Source organism: Eutrigla gurnardus (assembly GCF_963514095.1).
Source record: "Eutrigla gurnardus genome assembly, chromosome: 4".
In the NCBI taxonomy this organism is placed as follows: domain Eukaryota; kingdom Metazoa; phylum Chordata; class Actinopteri; order Perciformes; family Triglidae; genus Eutrigla; species Eutrigla gurnardus.
This window is the reverse complement of record NC_139918.1, coordinates 18603346-18624641: the sequence shown is the minus strand read 5'-3', so window position 1 is coordinate 18624641 and position 21296 is coordinate 18603346. Positions and strand designations below refer to the sequence as shown.

The following is a 21296-nucleotide window of genomic DNA, read 5'->3' as shown; positions in this document are numbered from 1 at the left end:
AACACTGCACCCATGGATAATGATGACAGACCATATTGATCCGTACGCGGAAAAACAAAACCATCACGTCCCGGCCGAAGCACCTGTCCTCAGTCAGCCTCTGGAGAGAGTCACTGTGGAGGGACTTTAACAGGAGCACATAATTCATAAGTCTACCCAACAAGGCCTCTGCCATTTTTATTATGAGGACAACGCTTAGTTTATGAGTGAGGAAGCAGCATTGTTGTCCCCTGCCAGTAAATATACGTGAGACACAGAGAGTGCCCAGTCTCCGAGACGTATGGCTTGTGATGACTATGTCCCTGACGGTTATGTAATGCGGCAGTAAGTCTTCTCACTGAGCTGTGACATGTCATGCACCGGCCTCAGTGGAGAAGAGTTCACTGTTTGTGCTGTGGTTTCTTCACACTGGCTCCTCCTCGCCTATCTGGCTTGGCAACTCGAAAGTAAACTGTGACTCTTGCAGGTTATTTAATAGAGCAGCTTTTATTATTTGCACAGCCGCTCTGGTTATTAGCAAGTTTGTACAGCATCATCATGAGCCTTTTGATTTGAATTGTCAATATTACATGGGTGCAGCCTTCTGAAACTTAACTCACGTCAAACACTTGTACTTGTATTTGAATGCAACATCTTTTTTATGCCACTTTCTTTTACTGAATTACATTTCATTGGGAAATATACTTGATGTTACCTTGTAACAGTTATCATGTTTTATGTCTCTATTTAAAAAATATCAGTGTTATTGAAGTATAGGCTACTTAGCTAATGTGTACTTATACTTTTACTTTTTCTTTGGATACTGTACTTCTAACTAATAACACTTTATGCTACAAGAATACCACAGTAATAATAACTACTTCTACCCGAGTAAATCCCCTTTCCTAGTGGCATTGCTATTTTAACTCAAATGAATTAATCTCTAAGAAGTTAGGATTTCCCATCTGTAATAAAGGACTTCCTTCCGTTTTAACAAATTAAAATGACTTTAATCAAACTAATTGTAATCACAAGGATCGGAGGTACATGTTAGGTGATTTCGGGTTATTAGCACAATGAGAGGCCACCCTATATGAAGTTTGGGATCACGTGTGTGCTGTCTGTCCGGGCTGAGGGCAGCCCCAGGAGCAGCGGCGGCAGCAGCACTACAGCTCCTCTGGGCGGACACTTCCACTCTCACCACCGCCTCTTTCTCCAACTGCACCGGGACAGATTTATGCTTCAGCTTTTTTTTTTTTTTTTTTTTTTTTAATTTATGAACACCAGTCCACCCTCCGGGACCCCTCCAGGACGGCGTGACCGCGTCAATGAAGCGTGAAGACGACATGGGAGGCCTCGTGTTCCCGAGATGACCGACGATTTGCCCCAAATAATCACGTCTTTTTGTCGCCAGAGAGGGAAACTTAAAACAAGGCTTGTTTTTGGAGTTCCACCTCCCCTCCTCTCTCCCCGTAGGATTTGATTCAAAGGCGAAAACCAAGATGGCCGCCGACTCCGTGCAGGTAGGAAAAGTTGACAACTGTTGCGAAAAGTGCGTAAACGTGCTCCGGAGGTTGAAGTATAAGTTAGCGAACAGTTGTATTTTATTAAAATGGAGTCGCTGTGAGTCGGCGGTGTTGTGTTTAAGTTAAGGGCCCGTGCTGGACCTCAAAGGGTTGTCTGGGAATTATCCATGGATTGAGGCCTGGGAAACAATTATCCAAACTAATTTATCCTGAACTATCCGAGTTTTAAACCGGTGGTTTTATGCGGAAGCTGCCGTGATAACTACGTAACGGCCGTTATTGTAAAACGTTTTAACGTTAGGGTTGCCGCCGTTTAAGTCAAATAATGTTTGTTGAACATTACCAAACAGCTCTGTAGCCTAACGTTACGTGAACCTGCGTTACTTTTAGAAAATAAACGGTGTCCTCCGTGTACCGATATAGCGATAACACCATATTTTTTCAGTTTTATTGTATTAATACGTAATATGAATGCAGTTAAAACGGGTTGTGAAACGCTGGTTTGCCTGACGTTGAGTTTTTCAAACACGTTACAGACCGGATGAACTTTAAAAAAAAATAGCAGCATAAAATAAGTCTGGAAATGTTGTTTTGCTAATGCACAGTTTCGTATTTCCAAGTGCACGTAAGAGTCACAGAAGTGTGTCGTGATTCTCTATGAACCGTCATGACTCACAGATGAATGTGGTTTCACTTGAGTGACGTCACACCTGAAATAAGTCCTTCTGACAAAAACATTGTTCAAGATCCACAACTCATCCACGACTTTATCTAAAGCATTGGCTTAAGCAGTATCCCTCCAAAAACTGTATTCATGCCCAAAGCCAGCCTGATGACTCACACACTGTTATTCATTTTTACAGGGAAGGAGAAGCATTACAGCTGATAACAAAGCTGAGATTTCTGAGAAGTATTCGTTTGAATCTGTTTTTATTCCTGTTGTCAGTAATGCCATCACCGAACCAGTTTAATCATAAAATGGCTAATCATAATTGAGGTGTTTGCTTAAATGTTGCATCAGTGACATATGCGTGGGTGACCCAGCCTGATGAACAATATTTTCTACCATGGTGTGTAAAAAACACTTTTTTGAGTCTGAAAAAACATTGCTAAATATGTCCTTAAGGGTTTCATCATAGTATTGGTGAGGTCAGGGTACGTCATGGATGGATGGATGGATAGATGGATAGTATTGTTATAAAAACAGTATAGTAGGTAGATATATAAATGTATTTATTCAAAACGAAAGATGCAAAGAAAATGAATGAAATACACTTGGCATTTATAGTATGAGGTGATGAGCTTTTATTAAGGTTAAGATCAAAATGTATGTGCAGTTAACACCTGTTCACTTGCACTTGGATGGAAAGTGTTTAAGTTGACTCTGTGTGGATCTGTGTTTGATTCCTGAATGAGATAGTAGTGCGTTGTGCATATTTCGGACTTAAAAAAAGACCATCCAGAAGTAGCTTTCTCCGTTAAAAGATAAATATCTCTGTTTAGCTGAGGTCTTACAAGCCGGCTAAACTGTAACATATACCACCATGGTGGTTTATATGGAGTGGAACTGGATCAGCTCGGCAGAGCAACAGGTGCTTCGGTGCAGTCTATCACTTGTTTTCCTATCTGACATTTCAGCATCAGTTTTCCGGACAGTAAATCAATCTACTGTCTCACCTCCTCAGAAATGACCATTAACATGGACGTGAAGTATAAGGCTTCGTCTACAGTTGGACTTGACACGGGATATGTCTGAGGCTCGTGTGAAGGCTGCGTTTGTAGGATCTGTGTTTATTAGCCTGTGCTGCTATTTCGGGTTGCAGCAGAGCACCAGTCTGTGGCCAGTACTCCGCAGCCAGCTGTGTGGGGTAAGACGGCCGGGTGTCAGATTGTAGGTTGAGCTAGGCCTCGCGCAGAAAGGGCAAGGGCATGGCTTTTTAAGCATGAGCCTGGATAGTGCTCTCAACTTTTCCATTGTCCTATTGTCTGAATGGAGCTCTTGTTGTTGGACCTGGAGCTTTCAGGCTTAAAGAGCAAGTTAACCTGCTTACACTTGAGGCTCAGAGCTAATGTTTGCTTTTACCTCACAGTTTCCTTTCATGTGTCAGGCACTAAAAGAGCTCTTTAACAGGTTCAACTGTTTAATAATTGTTTAATACAGTTCCTAGCAATATGAGCAGTCCTTATTTTATCTACCAAAAACATCAAGCACCTCCTTTGATTTTTGTAATATTGAACACAACATGTAGCTAAAAGGTTTTCGATGAAGTCTTTTCATTTGTTGTAAGCCTCAAACATTCCACAGAGCCACTAGCAGAGCCACGCTGACAAGAACAAGTTCCCTCCATCCATCACAAAGTGTATGCATTATGCTATGACTGGAAACATTTGCTTACAATTCCTGCTTCACTCGTCTTTGAACCTAATGTCTCGAGCTCTCGGTGTGGCGTCATTCCTCTGACAAGGCAATGTGTTTCGGCAGCAAGATATGATAAGGGCCCTACAGGTGAAGACCAACTCGAGGGAGGGGGGTTGCTGTTACAGAGAAAGAGGTGAAACTAATCCCGCAAATGAGCTCCTGGTCTCTTACTTACAATATACTTTCTTTGTTTGATCTCAAATCAAAACGCAGACCTTGTGGGCCTACAAGCTGATTTATTTCCACCTTATCTGATCGGCCTTTCTTGGATTTCCTTGCATTGTTGTGCAGTAAAATAGGCTCTTTAGGGTGTCCTCATGCTGTCCTGATACCACTTTGGGCAAACACAGCTACAGTGCAAACAAGTTTAGCAGGGCCATGAGCCGAAGAAGAGAGCTGCCCCCCCCCCCCACACACACACTATTATTCCACTTCCAGGAGTAGTGACCTCCATTTTACCTATGAGTCATCAAGGAGTCTCAGGTCCAGGATATGTGCAAACTATAGTTTCCTCTCAAGTGAGCACCTATAGAGGAGGGGAGGGGGGTCACAAGGGCCCATGGAAATCCCTTATTGTACCAATCATGATTCCCCCCTCCCCCCCTCTAACTTAAATCTGTCAGTGAGTAGAGTAGCATTTACCCCCAGGAAGCTGAGGCACCCAGATCCTAACGCAACTTGTATTATTATGATCTATTGAGTTAGTCGATGACAGCCTCCATGATGGACGCTGTGTCAAATGCATCTTTCCTTGGGGAGAAGGTGGACGTGTTCTTTGTTTGAAGCGAATTGGCAAACCTCCAAAATAAAGACTGGTGGGAAAGCCTATATGTCTCTTTACTGGCTTTTATCTTTCACTGACAACCTTGCAAGGTTAATTGCAAATGAGCTCTTTTAAAAAGCTTTCTTTTAAAGCACCTGATCAGACTTCATCGTCATTTACACCGAGACTTGAACAGAACTCTTTGCTGCGTCAGGCTTTCTTTTAGTTGTGGGGGTGTTGTTGTTTCACAGCTTCTTTCTCCTCTCCTCCGCCACCACACAAGTTGCTTTCCAGGGGGAGGCCACAATGGACAGCCAGTGTTATGTTTTTAACCAAGGTTAATTTTAGACCCAGTCCTCTCCCTGGTGTGAGATTAGGTCCCATTCTGGGCTGCTCTGACCTCACAGAGTTAGAAGCTAAGAGGGATTTGGCTGTCACTACTCAGACGGTTTATCTTCCCTGTTGATGTCGATGGTCTGTGAGAGAAAGTGAGGGCAGAATGAGAGAGAGAGCTGTATGAGTGTGGCTTCGGACTGAGTCTCAGCCAGCTATCGTGTAGAATAACCTTTGTCGTGGAGGATATCATTTCGCCTAACAAAACTTCATATAATGATAGTAAATACCGGTCAGCAGAACATGCTAGGACGGGTTGGTTCAACTGATGTAGAGATGGAGGTGGCTGAAACCGATGAAGTTCAGGTAAGGCAGAAGCAATAGTAAAACTGAGGTCTTCTTGACGTGATATGTCTTTATACCAACTCTTTCTCAGGCGGTCATGCTTTCGACAGTAACCCACTAAATTGAAACTAATTGTGTTAAGCTGACATGTTACCGAGTGTTTTTAGCTTGTCTGCATTCTCGTTATAGTAAAGTCATGATGAATGCAACAAGGTGCAAATCTTGTGGTAGTCACAGAGTGGTGATACATTGTTTTTCCAAAAGCATTGTGCCCTGATTTTATGAATGGTATAAGTAAATTTCCACGCACTTCAAATATGGCAGGTGACAGAGGCTTACAGCGACTTCTGGATCACCTTTAGATTTAACATGTTGAGTTGGTTCTGTTGTCTGGACTCTCACACAAAGTTTGATTTGAGTGAGTACACTTTACAGTAGCGGTTTGAATCTTTGGCTTCACTTCAATTCAATTAACGATACAGTAGTTGGCGATTTCGATTCAAGGACAAATGTTTTTTGGAACAATTCGATTCTGTAAACCAAGATTTGATTCAATAACTTGTAACCAAAATTCTATATCCATGAAATAAACGTGCAATAATGCGAGTGAGACGGTTTTCTTCTGAAAGGTGAAAAAATAAACAGACCACAGAATTACTTATTTAACATATTTATTCTATAAAAAAGTAGTCCTGCATAATATTTTATGCTGAATACAAAAATGTAATGCTCAGTTATTTTGAACATTTTTCAATAGACTACATGCTGGCAGGGGAAAGAGTGTCTTAAACGTATTAAAACATTAATCATAATTAAGAATCACGATTCATATGATTAAACGCATTTATATCTATTATTTGGCCTGTTTGAGCTGTGATGACTCATGGTTGAAATGTTGTGGTTTCATAGTTATACGTTATACGTCATACTTTTTAACCAAATAGATTGATGAGCTGTGTAATAAAATGAGATAAACCGATTATCCACAGTCCTCTATTAATCACAGTTATATTCTGTTATCAACTAGTGGAACACAACTAAAGCACCACTGTATTCATGATGAACTTTAAAGCTGAAGCCATTCAGGAAGTGACTCCTAATCCCTCTTTAGTTAAGGTGGCAGCTTTTAGGATGCAAGTAAATGGTGACTGACGGCAGCAGTGAAAACACCGCGTACAGAGGTTAGCTCAAGTTCAAAGCGCAAGACTTCACTAAGTTGACCTCAAACACTCAGGTCGCACCCTCAGTGTTGAATCTCATGTTCTGCCAGAAGATATCGTCTGGGTGTTTACGTCATTAATTTGAAAATGTGTTTATTGTAGAACTTGTAAGTACGTCATTATTATAATTCATCACCTGATGCTCAAGATCAGATCTTTCAGTTACGCACACTTGGTGGTTATTATGAGAATCATCAGTGACTGCTGGGATGAAACTGTGTCTGGAGCTCCTCTGTTTTTGAGCTGCTACTCATGACAATTGTTTCATGGGGCAATAGCTTCAACTGTTTTGTTGTAAGTTGATGCTGCTTTCTGGTTATATTGATGGATATATCGAGGTCCTGTTGGTTAGACGCTGCTCGGATAATGCCTGTCTGCTTGTTGACTGAATCACTGACCTCTGTATGTCCTCTCCTCCTCTTTCTCTGTTATTCCATTTTCCTCTTCCTTCTCCCTTGCTGACCTCCCCCAAATTACATTCCACATCTTCCTCTCATCTCCCCTTTTCTTCTCCTCCTCCTCCTCCTCTTCTACTGTCCTCCTTCAGGGGGATGCCAGGGGCCAGCTGGTGGCGGAGCGACTTGGTCTGGGACACAACTTGGACTTGTCTGACACTATGGTTCAACAGAAGCTAGATGAGATCAAGGAGCAGATCCGCCGCGAGATCCGCAAGGAGCTGAAGATCAAAGAAGGTGCAGAGAACCTGCGAAAGGTAAAATTCTTCTATCAAAGTTTCATCATTCTCTTCCATAAAATTGGATTGCCCGTAAGAGACGGATCAAAGGTCAAAAGTGAAGACGTTTTATAACTTCCTTCAATGCCAGAGTAGTAGACAGTTTTGGTGAAGTTTCCCTTTATATTAATTGCAAACTCTCCTCTCCTCAGGTCACCACAGACAAGAAGAGCCTGGCTTACGTTGACAACATGCTGAAAAAATCGAACAAGAAGGTTGAGGAGCTTCACCAGGAGCTACAAGAGCTCAACGCCCACATCGTGGTCAAAGACCCAGAAGAACTGCTAGGTAACGGAAAGATTAAAGCAAAGTAGCCCCAGAGGATTCAGTAAACATTAACCAAGAAGTAAAGAGAGTCGACATTGGCTAATGTTATACTATGCTATACAAACATGTCATCGCTGCAGTTGTGCGCATTCGCATCAGCTTCATATTCCTTGTTTCTCAGCATTGAATTGTACTGTTAGTTACATATTGCTCAAATTTCAAGCTCATTTACTGAAATGTGGGTTGATATGTTTTAGTTAAATGACAATTGAGAGATTCAGTCTGAGCCATTAGTGATTTTTGCCCCGTTGTAATCACTAAACAGCAATTCCTCATCCAAATGTTGTCATTATCTCTTCATTGCTCTCTCTCTGAGATACTTGTTTTATTGTAAATTATACGTTTTCTCCAAGTAAATAATATTGGCAGCGTTGTGTCAGCACGACACCTATATGAACACAGAGCACATTGAGTGCTTGGAGGTGACTCACTCTCCAGAGGCTGACATTGTTGCATTCCACATTCCACCGATGGTTACAATGAGCTGTCGATTGTTCCCCTCCGAGGCTGTTGAAAGCCTGCTCCTGTGCATTTGTCAACAACAATGGAATTTGGAGTGAGTTACACATGGTGTAATGTGGTTTTGTTACAGTAGTAGCCTTTTGTTGCTTTATTTGTTGGTGGCAAGTGTCCAGGTGAAGAGAAGGAATGGTATTTGTCTGCCTGTTACCATCGCATCCCCCCCCCCCCCCAGTTTAGTTGACATTAGGAAGTAGATGAGAAGGGGGAGGGAAGGGAGGTCATCTTGGTAAATGGTTATCTTAAGTGGGAACAAATTTAGCCTGACTCGGTGACTCTCAATCTGATGAACGAGGGCTTTCTTTTTAAGTGACGCCACGCCAGCGGAATGTCGCTGGCTATCGCAAAAATGATGGAGGGAGACCAGGGCGAGCTCAGCTCCACGGTCATGAGACAACTTGTTGAAATGCGTTTAGCTCTCGAATCCGCAAGGGACAGCACTTGTTTCCTGAATTAGTAGGAAGGAGTTGGTCTGCCTCCGCGAGGAGCCAGAATGTGTTTTTGTTCCAGGAGACGGTTGAGGGGGCTCTGGTTATTCTCCGCCACTCACTGGAGGCCAGAAATGGATCGACTTGATCTCAGGTGTCTGCGAGAAGCAGCAGTAGCTTCTGATGCAGGTCCCTCTGTCTCGTGATCTCATTCATAAAGAAACTTGCCCCATGATCGGCAGTTTACTCTTTGACTACCGATACCTATACAAGTCCAGTCTTGTTTCCTTTGAGCCATCGTATCGCATCCCAAGTGACAAACCACCCACGCCAGCTTTAATTCCAGCTCTCCAATTCATGATGCAATAGTTAAGAGTATTTTTGGCATGTTTTGCGTTGCCTTCAGATACAGATGGGGTTTAATCTGAGGGAGGGTTCCCCTTGTCAGCTGTCCAGCAGTGACATCAGCCCTACAGCTATTCAGTAGCTCAGTAGCTTGTCCTGCAGCCCGGCATGGGCTGACCTGCGGAGAAGAAGGAGTTCAGGGCCACTCCACGCATTGAGGAAAGCCCCGAACGTAGACTGATGACACACGCAGCACTTGTGCACGTGTGTCAAAGCGGCGTTGTCTTTTTCCACAAACAACTTTCTCGTGACACTGACTTAATCTGAAAGTAATCACTGTGATGTCATCAGACTCCTCTCCGTGCAATGTGTATTTTATAAATGCTAAGGTCAGTTTTGCCCCAGGCTCCTGTTAAATTGTCACATTACTCCTTACACATGTGGTTTGGATGAGAATCTACGAGCGCCCAGTGCGTTTCCTGTCTAGCCCTGCCTCTGTCAGTGTGTCTGTATACAGGAGGGTTGCCCCGGCAGGAAGGCCAACATCCTCCCCTCCTGCACTGAAACTTGAGCACTGATGCCCTCTCGGCTTATTAAGGGTCATTAGATGAATCATTTAGATTTTCAGTTCAGAGAGTCACATGTTTCCTTTTTGCCCATATCCCGCAGGTGTTCCTAGGACTCTTTAGACACTTGATGAAACATTCAGAATGAATGAATCACAGACCAGCCTGCTGGTTATTGTTATCAGTGTTTGGCAGTGTTTTCCAGAATAATTTATTTTCCTCACCACTGTTATTTTAGGTAACGCCAGTCAGATTCAATTAGATGAACTCAAAACCCCTTTAGGGGAAATCAGGGTTTTTTTTTTTTAGTTTCGCTTGCATGCCTTGGCGTCTTTATGTCATGTGACTTTTTTTCTCATGGGACTTTAAAGAGAATTGACCTAAAATACTTCCAATTATATACATTAGTGGTGCTACTGTTTAGTGGGTGAGACTATTGCATTGGTTGTGTATCGGATGTGGTATGTACTCTTTCGGTCCTTTCTAAGAGGAGTTGCTTTATGACACCATAAAGGCTGTAACTGAACTTGCAAGTCAAGTCAGGAGAAGTCGGGCAGGTTTTTTTTTTTGCCCACCTCACATATGTGTGAGAATGTTTTGCTCTGTGCTGCAGTGATCAGCCTGGGGACGGGTTTTCTCTACACCTTTTCGAGTCCAGACATGACCGAAAAACACAACACAACAGTGAGCTCATCAGCCAGAACTGTGGTCCAGAGTGGGGCATAGAAGACACTTAGTTTTCACTTTGTGTGTCTTTGTGTGTGCATGAGAAACTCTAAAAGCATAAATAGATATTGGCACATCAGCACTGTGTTGTTGTAGCTGCTTTTTAGGGTCTAGACAAAAAGCAATGTAAAAACAAATTTTGAAATGTACATTGTGGATAAATAATATTCATAAATGTTCACACCACATCCGCATATGCAGTGGTGTCTGTAATATGTGTAGTTGTCTGCAAGTTCATACTTGTTGTTTGTTTTTTTTCCAATTTGCTCAGAATAGAGATGACTGCAGGCTTTTGTTCTGCTGTTGAGGATTTGACAAACTTCAGCACAGGGCCATGAGATGACATAAACATGATTTGAATCAATACTGATTGCCTTTATATTACAGTTAAAATGAAACTACTGTGCGCTCTGTTGTTACTCATGTTTTTATCTTCCTCTCTGTCAGCATAACGGAGCAAAAAGTTGTGCAAAAGACACATCCGATCCAATTGAAAGTCTCACTCTGATGCCAGTTCTTGCTCTGAAATTCTACTTTATGTCAGACCCCTGATCCATCTTTAACGTTCTGGGCCTGCGTAGTTATTCTTGTGTTGAGAAAGTGAATTAATTGCAGTCTCATGTTAACCGACCATATGAACTTATAAACAGCAGGTCTTTCTGGATGCTTTATGTGACTACTGAGGTTTCTACTTGACGGGTTTTTGTAAGCAAAGCTGGCGCTGCAGAACTGCTTGGCTAACCTCAAAATGGCAGCCAAAAATGGCACAGGCATGAGTTACTATTTACAGTCAGTGTATATTTGTGACAAACTTCCATCCCGCTTACAGAGTGATAGATCTGTGGTTTGTTTCCAATGTGCCACATGGTTAAAACTTCTTTTTTTGTCTTTACCCAGAATGCCCTCTGACCCCAGATACCCCCAACAGTGAGGCAAGACTGTGCACCAGCAGTAGCCGACTGGCTGCCCTGAAAAGACAGAATGACATTGAGCTCAAGGTCAAGCAGGGAGCTGAGAACATGATTTTGATGTACTCCAACGGACCCTCCAAGGTAAGACTCAGCAGGACAGGGGGTTCACTGTGAAGCAGACGCATCGGTTGTGCTGCATGTTATGGATGATTCCAGTTTCATTCAAGCTGGGTTCTGCCTAGTCTTACTTGTATGTAATGTATTTTGGAATAACAACATCTTACTCACTCGGTACATCTGGCAACATTGTGGTATCACAACTAAAATGAAATTGGGCAAGAAACAGTCAAAAAATCATAAAGGTTTTAAACAAACCCTCACATTAGCTTAACATATTTGGAATAAAATTAAGGTAGAAATTAAGAAATTTAAGGTTAATAGTAAAATTCTTACCGCCCACCCCCATCATTACATCGGTTGTCTTCTTGAACCCAAATGTTTTCTTTTATATTGTTTGATTTTAATATTTTTGGGGGCCTAATAAATTAGGGGAAAATATACAAACAACTATAACAATAAATCATACATTTAGAGGAGCATCTGATGTAAAGTGCTTTCCCTATCCCAGTCTCCTGTTAGGTTTAACTTGTGAACTCCTTTTGGGGGCCAGACCCCCAGGTTGGGAACTACTGTTTTAGATAAATAGATTGTTATATGTGTTGTATTGTTCAAAAACTGCCTAAAAGTAATACTGTTTGAGATCTGGGAACACAACAAAATTGCTACAATGATTGATTGAAATGTCTTTTTTAAGTCTTTTTAGAAGGGCACCGTGGTCATAATAATATGAAAACTGGAGTGAGTAGGGCTACTCCCAGGTTGCAAACCAGTCTACAGGTGGTCAGATGGTCCATGTTGGGTTTGCTTTTACAGCCTCTCTGTAGGAGAGGAGGAAACATGAGAAGGTGTTGACACATACTATGTGTCATACCCGCCACTGTTTGTTCACAAAGCTCTTTGTGGCTCCTCTAATGCTCACCGTGAGGAAAACTATCATTTAGTTGGGAGGTCTGCGTACCTTTGCAGAACTGATAACAGCTGGAGCCCTGAGCGGCTCACCTGGACTCGGTAGTAATTGAGGCCACTTTGTAGTAGATGGTTTAGTATAGTGTTGGGTTTCAGTGGTGAGTCTCTACTTGGCCAATGACGCAATTCTGCTCTTCATCAAATGTGTCAGTGGATTGTCAGGTGTTATTTAATGTGGCATGGATTATCATGCTTGAATATCCTTTTAAAGGAATGGTTTGACATCTTGGGAAGTACTATTCACTTTGTTGGTGAGAGTTGGCTGGGAAGATTAAATATGAAGCCACAGCCAGCAGCATGTTAGCTTAGCACAATGATTCAAAACAGAGTGGAACAGCTAACCTGGCTCATTCCAATTGGAACAAAATCCACACCATGCTCTCAAAAACTGTCTTTGAAATGTGTGCTAATATGTGACCAGTTTTAAATTAATAAGAAGTTTTGCAAAAATCTCTATATTGGACGGTATTTACATTTATACATATTTACATTTTGCTCTTTAGCCCAGTCAGAATTTGACTTTGTGTTGGAGTGAGTAACTAGTACAGTAAACAGGACTGTCTACAAGGTGCTTCTGTCTGACTGGTGGAGGTTGATTATAAACACTGTGACCTCCTCCGGTCAGACAGACAGACAGACAGACAGATGGAGGCACCTTCCAGCTGGAAATAGTCCTGACCTGATATCAGAGAGGAAATGCCTGCTGGACAGAGGTCTTTCCTGCGCGCGGCGCCATCAACAACCAGGATTTAAACTTCAGAGGAATTCTGGGTGGAGTTTGTTAACTCCACTCTGTGTGTGCGTGTGTGTGTGTCTGCTCATAGGAGAGGGTCGGTAATTACATCACACAATGAGAGTTCACTTTCTTTTTTGATGAATAAGATTTTCCATGCGGTCACCCGTTCTTTGACTCCAATTAAGGGCATGAACTGGCGTCCTATACACAATATGTGGTATTGGATGGTGTTCATCTATTAAGTCCTCGCATCCAGTCCTGACGGAACATTTTTTAAATATTTGATTCAAATGTTAATGTAAAAACAGACGGTGATTGATTTCTAATTTTGTTCATAGGATCGTAAGTTGCTAGCGACTGCCCAGCAGATGCTTCAGGACAGCAAGACAAAGATAGAGTTCATCAGGATGCAGATCCTCAAGGCCAGCCAGGCCAGCGAGCTGAGCTTCGAGAACAATGATGTGATGGGTGAGCCTTCATGTGCATTCAAAGGATTAGCGTTGACAGTGTGACTTTAGAGGAGACAGGGCCTTGTCCAAATGAAAGAATCATGTCCTTCCTTTACCTCCCAGACAAGCCTATCATCAGCCCGTTGGACCTTCGGGTGGAGGAGCTGTGTCATCACGCCAAGATAGAGTCCGCTGTGGCAGAGGGAGCCAAGAACGTCATGAAACTCCTGGGCTCAGGAAAAGTCACAGAAAAGAGAGCACATTCAGAGGTAGATGTTTGTGTTTGCATGAGTTTATGTCCATGTGAAATTCACATATTCGACCCACTGTGTCCACAGCGCTGATTTCATGGCCTTTTTAAATGAAACCGATCCCTGTGCAGCTGCTGTGCTCCATTAAAGTAAAATGGACCATGTAATTGATCTTTTTCTATCCTACTCCTTTCCACCTCTACTATTTCCTTTCCTCTCACCTCCTTCCTTCCCTCCTTCTCTCCCCAGGCCCAGGCTCGTTTTAATGAGTCCAATCAAAAACTCGACCTCCTGCGATATTCCTTGGAGCAACGCCTCAACGAGTTGCCTAAAAACCACCCTCGCAGCAGTAGCATCGTGGAAGAGCTGTCGCTGCTGTCCTCGCCGGTCCTCAGTCCCAGATCCAGCCTAATCTCCACACAGAACCAGTACAGCACCGTGACGAAGCCCGCTGCGCTCACAGGTGACTGGACGAAAGATGCAATGATGGTTATTGATAGCATATTGGTTATTTGAGGCAATTTAGACTCTGATATCACATCGCATCATATATGCTTCTTGAGAAGAGATAATGAAAATGAGATACGACATCAGTGGAAAAAACTAACCTCATAAAAGCATGCAAACTAAGTATATATTTATTACCCTATTGTTTTGATGTCAATGTTGTCCTTGGATTTATCAAGGCCTAGATATGATAGCACCCTTCTTGTTTGCTGTGAGGGTGACCATCTCTGTCCTATTCGGAGGCACTTCTCCCTCTTATTACTTTACTAACGCAAGTTACATTTGACTATATTCATGAATGTTTGGGGAGGGTTTTGTTTTATACCAGTTGTTAGTTGGCAACCAGCAAAGATTTGCAACAATACAGCTTGCTGCTCACTACTTCTTCGCCTGTTGTTATTATTACTACCCAAAGTAATAACTGTCACCTGTTACATTTGGATAATATATTCAAATACATAGAGCAGTTATAATGTGCAAAATTAGGTAACTGGACAACTTTGAACAAGACAGATTATGAGATAAATGTATGCATCGTCCCACCTCCCTTCCAGGCACATTAGACGTCAGGCTCATGGGCTGTCAGGACCTTCTGGAAAACGTCCCAGGTCGTTCTAAAGCCGCGTCTGTCCCGTTGCCCGGCTGGAGCCCCAGCGAGACGCGTTCATCCTTCATCAGCCGAGCGAACCGAAACCGCGGTGTTAGCTCACGGAACCTGACAAAGAGCGAGGAGCTCTCCAGTACGTAGATCTTACTTCGTACACCGTCTGGGAGAATTGGTTAAAACGTTTGAAAAGTAGTTTGATTGCGATGACATTGAGCTTCACAATAAATAAATCAAAGTTGGACCTGTAAGAGAATTGACCTTGTCTGTATACCGACTGTACTCCAGTTACAATTGGGGGGAATTGTTAAAACCTCACTCCTTCATAATTAACGTGTGTGTGTGTGTGTGTGTTTGCTCAGATGAAATCAGCGCGGTATTAAAGTTGGACAACACGGTAGTCGGCCAAACAAGCTGGAGGTTGGCCAGTAACCAATCCTGGGACCAGAAGTTTACATTGGAGCTGGACCGGGTAACATATGGATTTCTACCCTTGACCTACATCTGTGCTGTTGACTCAGTGTTGTGAAACACACCGACTGTACGACTCAAACACATCTGTTTTGTGTGTGTGTGTGTGTGTGTGTGGCTCCGTCCTATAGTCTCGTGAGCTTGAGATCTCGGTGTATTGGCGTGACTGGCGTTCGCTCTGCGCTGTCAAGTTCCTGCGACTGGAGGACTTCCTGGACAACCAGCGTCACGGGATGTGTCTGTACCTAGAGCCACAGGGGATGCTGTTTGCTGAGGTATGCATAAGAAACCCCAAAATAACTTGCACACACAAACTAACTACTAGTGACCCTCATATGTGTTTGTGTGTCTATAATGGGAATGTTTCCTACCGTACATATAGGTGTTCATGGTCTAATGTTTAATTTCTTTTGTTCAGGTCACATTTTTCAATCCTGTCATTGAGAGACGACCAAAGTTGCAAAGACAAAAGAAGATTTTCTCTAAGCAACAAGGTGATTCAACATTCAGCATTACGTCACACTTATTCACTGTGTACTGTTGAGATTCTTAGACAGGCATCATAGAAGCTTACATTTGTTAAAACAGGCTTGGATGATGTATCTAATAATCATAAGTTATCATCTTTCCTGAATTTCTCCAAATCAGTTGCTAGGTGGATAATGAACAGAAGAGATTTTATAATGTAATAATACATGTGTACCTTGTTTTTGTCCTCTGGCTGTTGTCTCATTTTCTTTTACAAATGTCCTCACCTCTTTGCTCTAATTAATCAGGTAAAACCTTCCTGCGAGCCCCTCAGATGAACATCAACATCGCCACCTGGGGCCGTCTGGTGAGAAGAGCCATACCGACCGTCAGCACCAACTCCTTCAGCCCCGGGGCGGCTGAGACCGGGCCCAGCAGTCTTCCTGGTTCACCCACACCCTGCAGGTACTCAAACACACATACATACGTGGACTATGGTTATTCAAAAGGAATCAACAACTCACACTAAAACTGTGAAGAAGGACACCGTGCTAAAGAAACACTCATGTACCTCTGCTGATGCATAGTGACCCGTTGGTGACCAAGCTGGACTTTGACAAAGAGCCCACCCCAGGACCCAAACACTACCCAGCACCCGACGACATACAAGAACCGCTGGTGCAGGATAAAATGCCGGACAAGGAGGAAGTACAGGTATGCTGATCTGTATTAGTGGTATTGTTGACTGGTGTGAGAGTCGTTCATAAAGGAAGTTCATGTTACGGCAAGCTAAACAAAATGTACGTGACTAAACTATATCTTTTTTTGTATAGTATATTTAGCATATTTATGTATCTTATTAAAACACTACAGATAGCAGCTAAAAGCCAAGTCCTCATTACTTCTAGTTGAGCTTAAATGTCTTCACTTTTTGATCCTCCTGCCTTGTGTTCCCTCTCTGCAGGATGCACTCGCCTCATTTGACTTCTTGAACAAGAGGAACAGCATGGCGTTGAAGCCAGATCTGGACAGAGTGGTGGAGCAGGTGATGCAGCATCCAGACCTGGAGCTCATTGCCATCCAAAAAGACACAGAGATAAGGTAAGATCGCCATGTGCTCGTCTTGGTTGTGTTCTTTTTAACGCTTCATGTATTTTTCCCATGAAAGGTGAGGGATAATCTGGTTGTTTCATTTTAGAAGGGTGTGTCACTATCATTGCTTTTGTTGTTACAGTTCTTGACTGCTTCTGTTGATTCTGATATTCGTGTGTTCAGTGGAACTGAAATAGTAACACGGGTGTAAACACTGCCCCCTGGCTTTGAGTTTTCATGCTTTGGATTTTTAACTATCATGTTGCAAACAGGTGCTGCCTGGTTCTGTATTCAACAAACCAGCTTTATGCAGGTCTCCCTATATTGATTATTCATAATGGATAACTAATACAAACACTCTTCCTTTTCCAGGGAAGAAGAGCAGTTCCACTTCAGTCTCCAAGACTTTAAATGTGTGGCAGTGCTCGGACGGGGTCACTTTGGAAAGGTACGTTGTATTTGTTCAGCCAACGTAAGGCTGCAGCTCTTTTTCATTATCAACGAATCTGTCTGTTATGTGCCTTGCTTGATCGTCTTTGGTAGAAAATGCCTGAAAGGAGTGCCAGATAGCTCAGACAGTAGAAATGACGCTGTCCTATCTGAATGAAGGCAAATACCAAAAAATAACAACAAAAAATGCTCATCATAATTTTGCAGAGCTGACAGGGAAGTCTTACTCTAGATATTACTTAAAGATTGTTCATTTTCTATCCGTTGACTTATTGATTATTCCACCTATTTAAGCTTTATTCCAACAGAACAAAAAAGGCAGAGAGCTGACATGTAGTTTCCTCTGCTTCTCCTCCTCAGGTGTTGTTAGCAGAATATAAAAGCACGGGGGAGATGTTCGCCATCAAAGCGCTGAAGAAAGGAGACATTGTGGCTCGCGATGAGGTGGACAGGTAAACCCCTTAAGTTCCTGCTCAGGCATGTGACTGCCATCATTTTGCAATAGGAAATGGAAAGAAAATGGAAATATAATCTTGTTTCTTAGTCATCAGGCATTGATGTGGATGAGTAGCGATTTCTGTTACTCACTCAGTCTCCCCCCCCCCCCCCCCCCCCTCTCTCTCTGCCAGTCTGATGTGTGAGAAGAGGATTTTCGAAGCGGTCAACAGCGTTCGCCACCCGTTCCTGGTCAACCTGTTTGCGTGTTTCCAAACGCAGGAGCATGTTTGTTTCGTCATGGAGTACGCAGCAGGAGGGGACCTGATGATGCACATCCATGCTGATGTTTTCTCTGAGCCCAGGGCCATGTGAGTGTCTGAATGTCTAAATCCAGTCTCTCTGACTGTGTTAACGAGGGCTGTAGACTTGTTATGGTAGTGAGTCAACATGTCAAAGGAATTCTGAAAGAACAGTTTTTTTGCATACTGTATACAAAACCTTCCACTTTGTTTAATACTTTTGTCTTTGTTTTCTTCATTGCTTCAGATTTTATGCAGCCTGCGTCGTATTGGGATTACAGTTCTTACATGACCATAAGATTGTGTACAGGTAAGCAGTTTGACTAATGTTGTCATTCCATTCAGTCCCACGTATGTCCAGAGCATGACATCTTGTTTTCATTTGCAGAGATTTGAAGCTGGATAACCTGCTCCTGGATACAGAGGGCTATGTAAAGATTGCTGACTTTGGACTGTGCAAAGAAGGTAAAATGGGGAACCACATTATATGGAAGGATTTATACTAGAAATTTAGTCTCCAAAAACTCCTGCCCTCCTGAATATCCTCAGTTATGGATGTCCCCAAGCAAGGGGACATAGTGATAGTTGTCAGAGGATTGGCCCCTTATTTAACGACATCTGTGTGTTGCTCTCAGGAATGGGTTTCAGGGACCGCACCAGCACGTTTTGTGGCACACCGGAGTTTTTAGCTCCTGAGGTTTTGACTGAAACGTCGTACACTCGCGCTGTCGACTGGTGGGGGCTGGGCGTCCTCATCTTTGAGATGCTGGTTGGGGAGGTGAGTGCTCATTTCCTCGAGGTGTTCAATATGATTAATGATCTATAATCGGTTTTACAAAACCTTGTGTGGCATATTGTGATTCCATTCCATTCACGTTGTGTCTGTGATTCGTATTCAGCAGCAGTTCCGTCACGTCTTACATCTTTTTCATTTTGGCACGACTCTTTTCAGTCGCCCTTCCCCGGTGACGATGAGGAGGAGGTATTCGACAGCATCGTCAACGATGAAGTCCGCTACCCGCGGTTTCTCTCAACCGAGGCCATCTCCATCATGAGAAGGGTGTGTAGAGATACACTTTAGCTCTGCTTGTACAAACCCTCACTGTGTAGTGCATGAGAGGGTTTTATCCATATATGTCCCTGGTAGTGTATGAGTTTAATATGTACTGTATTTATGATTCTCCTTGTGCTCAGCTTTTGAGGAGGAGTCCAGAAAGACGTTTGGGTGCAGGAGAAAGGGATGCAGAGGAGGTTAAGAGACATCTATTCTTCAGGGTAAGAAATGAACACAATTTGCACATTGCACTTTATTTTTTTTTAACTGAACTAATTTGACCCCGTCTGTTTCTTGGCAGAACATTGATTGGAACGGACTATTGGCTAAGAAGGTGAAGCCGCCGTTTGTGCCGACAATTCAGGGCACCAATGATGTCAGCAATTTCGACGATGAATTTACCTCAGAGGCTCCGATCTTAACCCCCCCCAGGGAACCCCGACCGCTGAACTCCGACGAGCAGAACATGTTCTCTGACTTTGATTACATTGCTGACTGGTGTTAGCTTACTATCCACACACACCCACACACACACACACTGTGAACAAATCAACACAGCAATGACTGTAGCTCACATCATTTTTTAAAACTTTCTTCTTCTTGCCCAAAATGTTGAGGAGGAGCAATGAGCGCGGCAGCTCCCCGAGCCTTCGGGCAAAACTCTGTGCCATTGAGAAGAAAGTCCGAGGACCCCCACTTATTTTTTAATCCACATGAAGAAAGTTTTTTTTTTTTTAAGAAAAAGAAAACAAATGAAACTCTGTTGTTGGAGAGTGAAGGAGGAGGAATGCTTTGTCCTCCTACACACATCGTCATCATGTCCATTGTCTGACCACTGAGAATGTTTTTCATATGAACTCTAAGAAGACGGCAAAATCAGTCATGTTATTCAGTGTCACTGTCTTCAGTTTTTTTTTTTTTTTCGTTCTGTACAGATTATATTCAGTCGTATATTTTATTGTGTTATTTCCTTTATTTACAAACCCTCACCATAGCTTAAGGACATTTTAATCCACTGTAAAGTTTGACATTTCTGCCAGGTGTTCAGTGAATTGCTCAAAGCATCATCATCACTGAGCGGTCAGTGACAACGGACATCTTGACTACTACTGCTGCTGAGTCATCACACTACAATACTTTTTGTCTAGGGGCCCAGTCTTCGTCCGCAACGCTTATTCACACTTTGCTTCCATGTCTGCAGGCATTAAGTATGAAACAGTAGTCCATAAATTTGCCTTAAGCTGTTAAATTAACTATCACTTTCAGTTTTATTTTCAAATTTAATTTTGGAAATTAGTTGATAAGATTAAAAATACCTTTTGGCCAGAAGAAATAATGATATTTAAATGATTTCTGTCCAACGCCCTCTAGTGGCTCTGTAGCTATTCAGTTGATCTCAGTCGGAAAGATCTAAGTGCCACTTAGTATTGCAGTAGCTGTTGAAGTTAATACTTTTTTGTCAACCTGTTAATGGCAATTTTTTTTGTTACCTCAATCAAAGTGAAATACTAGTGGTTTGCACAGTTAAAAGCTACCAAAACCAAATTCATCCTGTCCCTCTTGAAGTAGCAGACAAAATAAATCTGATCGATGGACTGATAGTGAACACAGTGGCGGACTCTTGGGGGAAACATATGAAACTCAGTTTATCCAGGTTTCTGTCAAAATGCCATTTGGATGCTTCCCACTGTTTTGTAATCGGTTACATTTTTCAGTCTGGCACAGTGGAACCAGCTGATTACTTTGTCAATTTGCATGATATATATATATATATATATATATATATATATAGTATAAACTGACTCAAATGTTAAGCTGAAAGCACTAATTTTATCTAGTTTTTAATTATCTACGTTTCTTAATGATAAAAATAGATTGTACAGTTTTTTTATTCTCTGCTTGTGCATGTTGTTGCCAGAACAGAAAACTTTGTGGATGGTACATCAATACTCAAGTCACACACAACTGTTGCAGTTAACCCTGGATCCTTTTTTGTTTTTTTAAAAGGCATTTCCAAACTCAATTGCCCATCATGAATGCACAAATTAAACATTTGTAATAGTTGCTATGCTGTTATGTGTACCCCATTGAATACTTACTATGGGTATTTTGAATTTAACCTGCCCTTTTCAATCCTGAATCTAGTTTTGATGAATTTAACCAAGTGCACATGAAGACACTGGAGTCTTTCCTTCTTTTTCATTTTCCAACATTCAATTGATAAACGACCAGGGTGATTGAATAGGTTTTA

The 21296-nt window shown here is 42.4% G+C and overlaps 1 protein-coding gene across 2 annotated transcripts; it reads left to right on the top strand.

Moving 5' to 3' along the window:
• Positions 1-1165: 1165 nt before the first annotated feature.
• pkn2a (protein kinase N2a) lies at positions 1166-21109 on the top strand. 2 transcript variants are annotated; one of them, XM_084008088.1, is made up of 23 exons: positions 1166-1502; positions 7133-7297; positions 7471-7606; positions 11127-11281; positions 13301-13430; positions 13535-13680; positions 13912-14125; positions 14724-14909; positions 15136-15245; positions 15376-15519; positions 15663-15738; positions 16021-16177; positions 16300-16426; positions 16677-16813; positions 17177-17252; positions 17615-17706; positions 17884-18060; positions 18239-18301; positions 18380-18456; positions 18627-18769; positions 18944-19051; positions 19186-19266; positions 19347-21109. In XM_084008088.1, exons 1-23 carry the CDS (start codon positions 1482-1484, stop codon positions 19548-19550), a joined length of 2925 nt encoding a protein of 974 aa, XP_083864214.1. In that variant the 5' UTR covers positions 1166-1481; the 3' UTR covers positions 19551-21109. The 2 variants fall into 2 exon arrangements, with proteins under 2 accessions (XP_083864214.1, XP_083864213.1); XM_084008087.1 differs by lacking the exon at positions 1166-1502 and adding an exon at positions 5207-5386.
• Positions 21110-21296: the final 187 nt, after the last annotated feature.

Excerpts from the sequence above, each read along its gene's own strand:
- pkn2a (XM_084008087.1), top strand. The coding sequence starts at position 5,297 with ATGATAGTAAATACCGGTCAGCAGAACATGCTAGGACGGGTTGGTTCA. Across the intron at positions 13,431-13,534 it reads CGAGAACAATGATGTGATGG|ACAAGCCTATCATCAGCCCG; the intron begins GTGAGCCTTCAT and ends TTTACCTCCCAG. Across the intron at positions 17,707-17,883 it reads GCTCGCGATGAGGTGGACAG|TCTGATGTGTGAGAAGAGGA; the intron begins GTAAACCCCTTA and ends TCTCTCTGCCAG.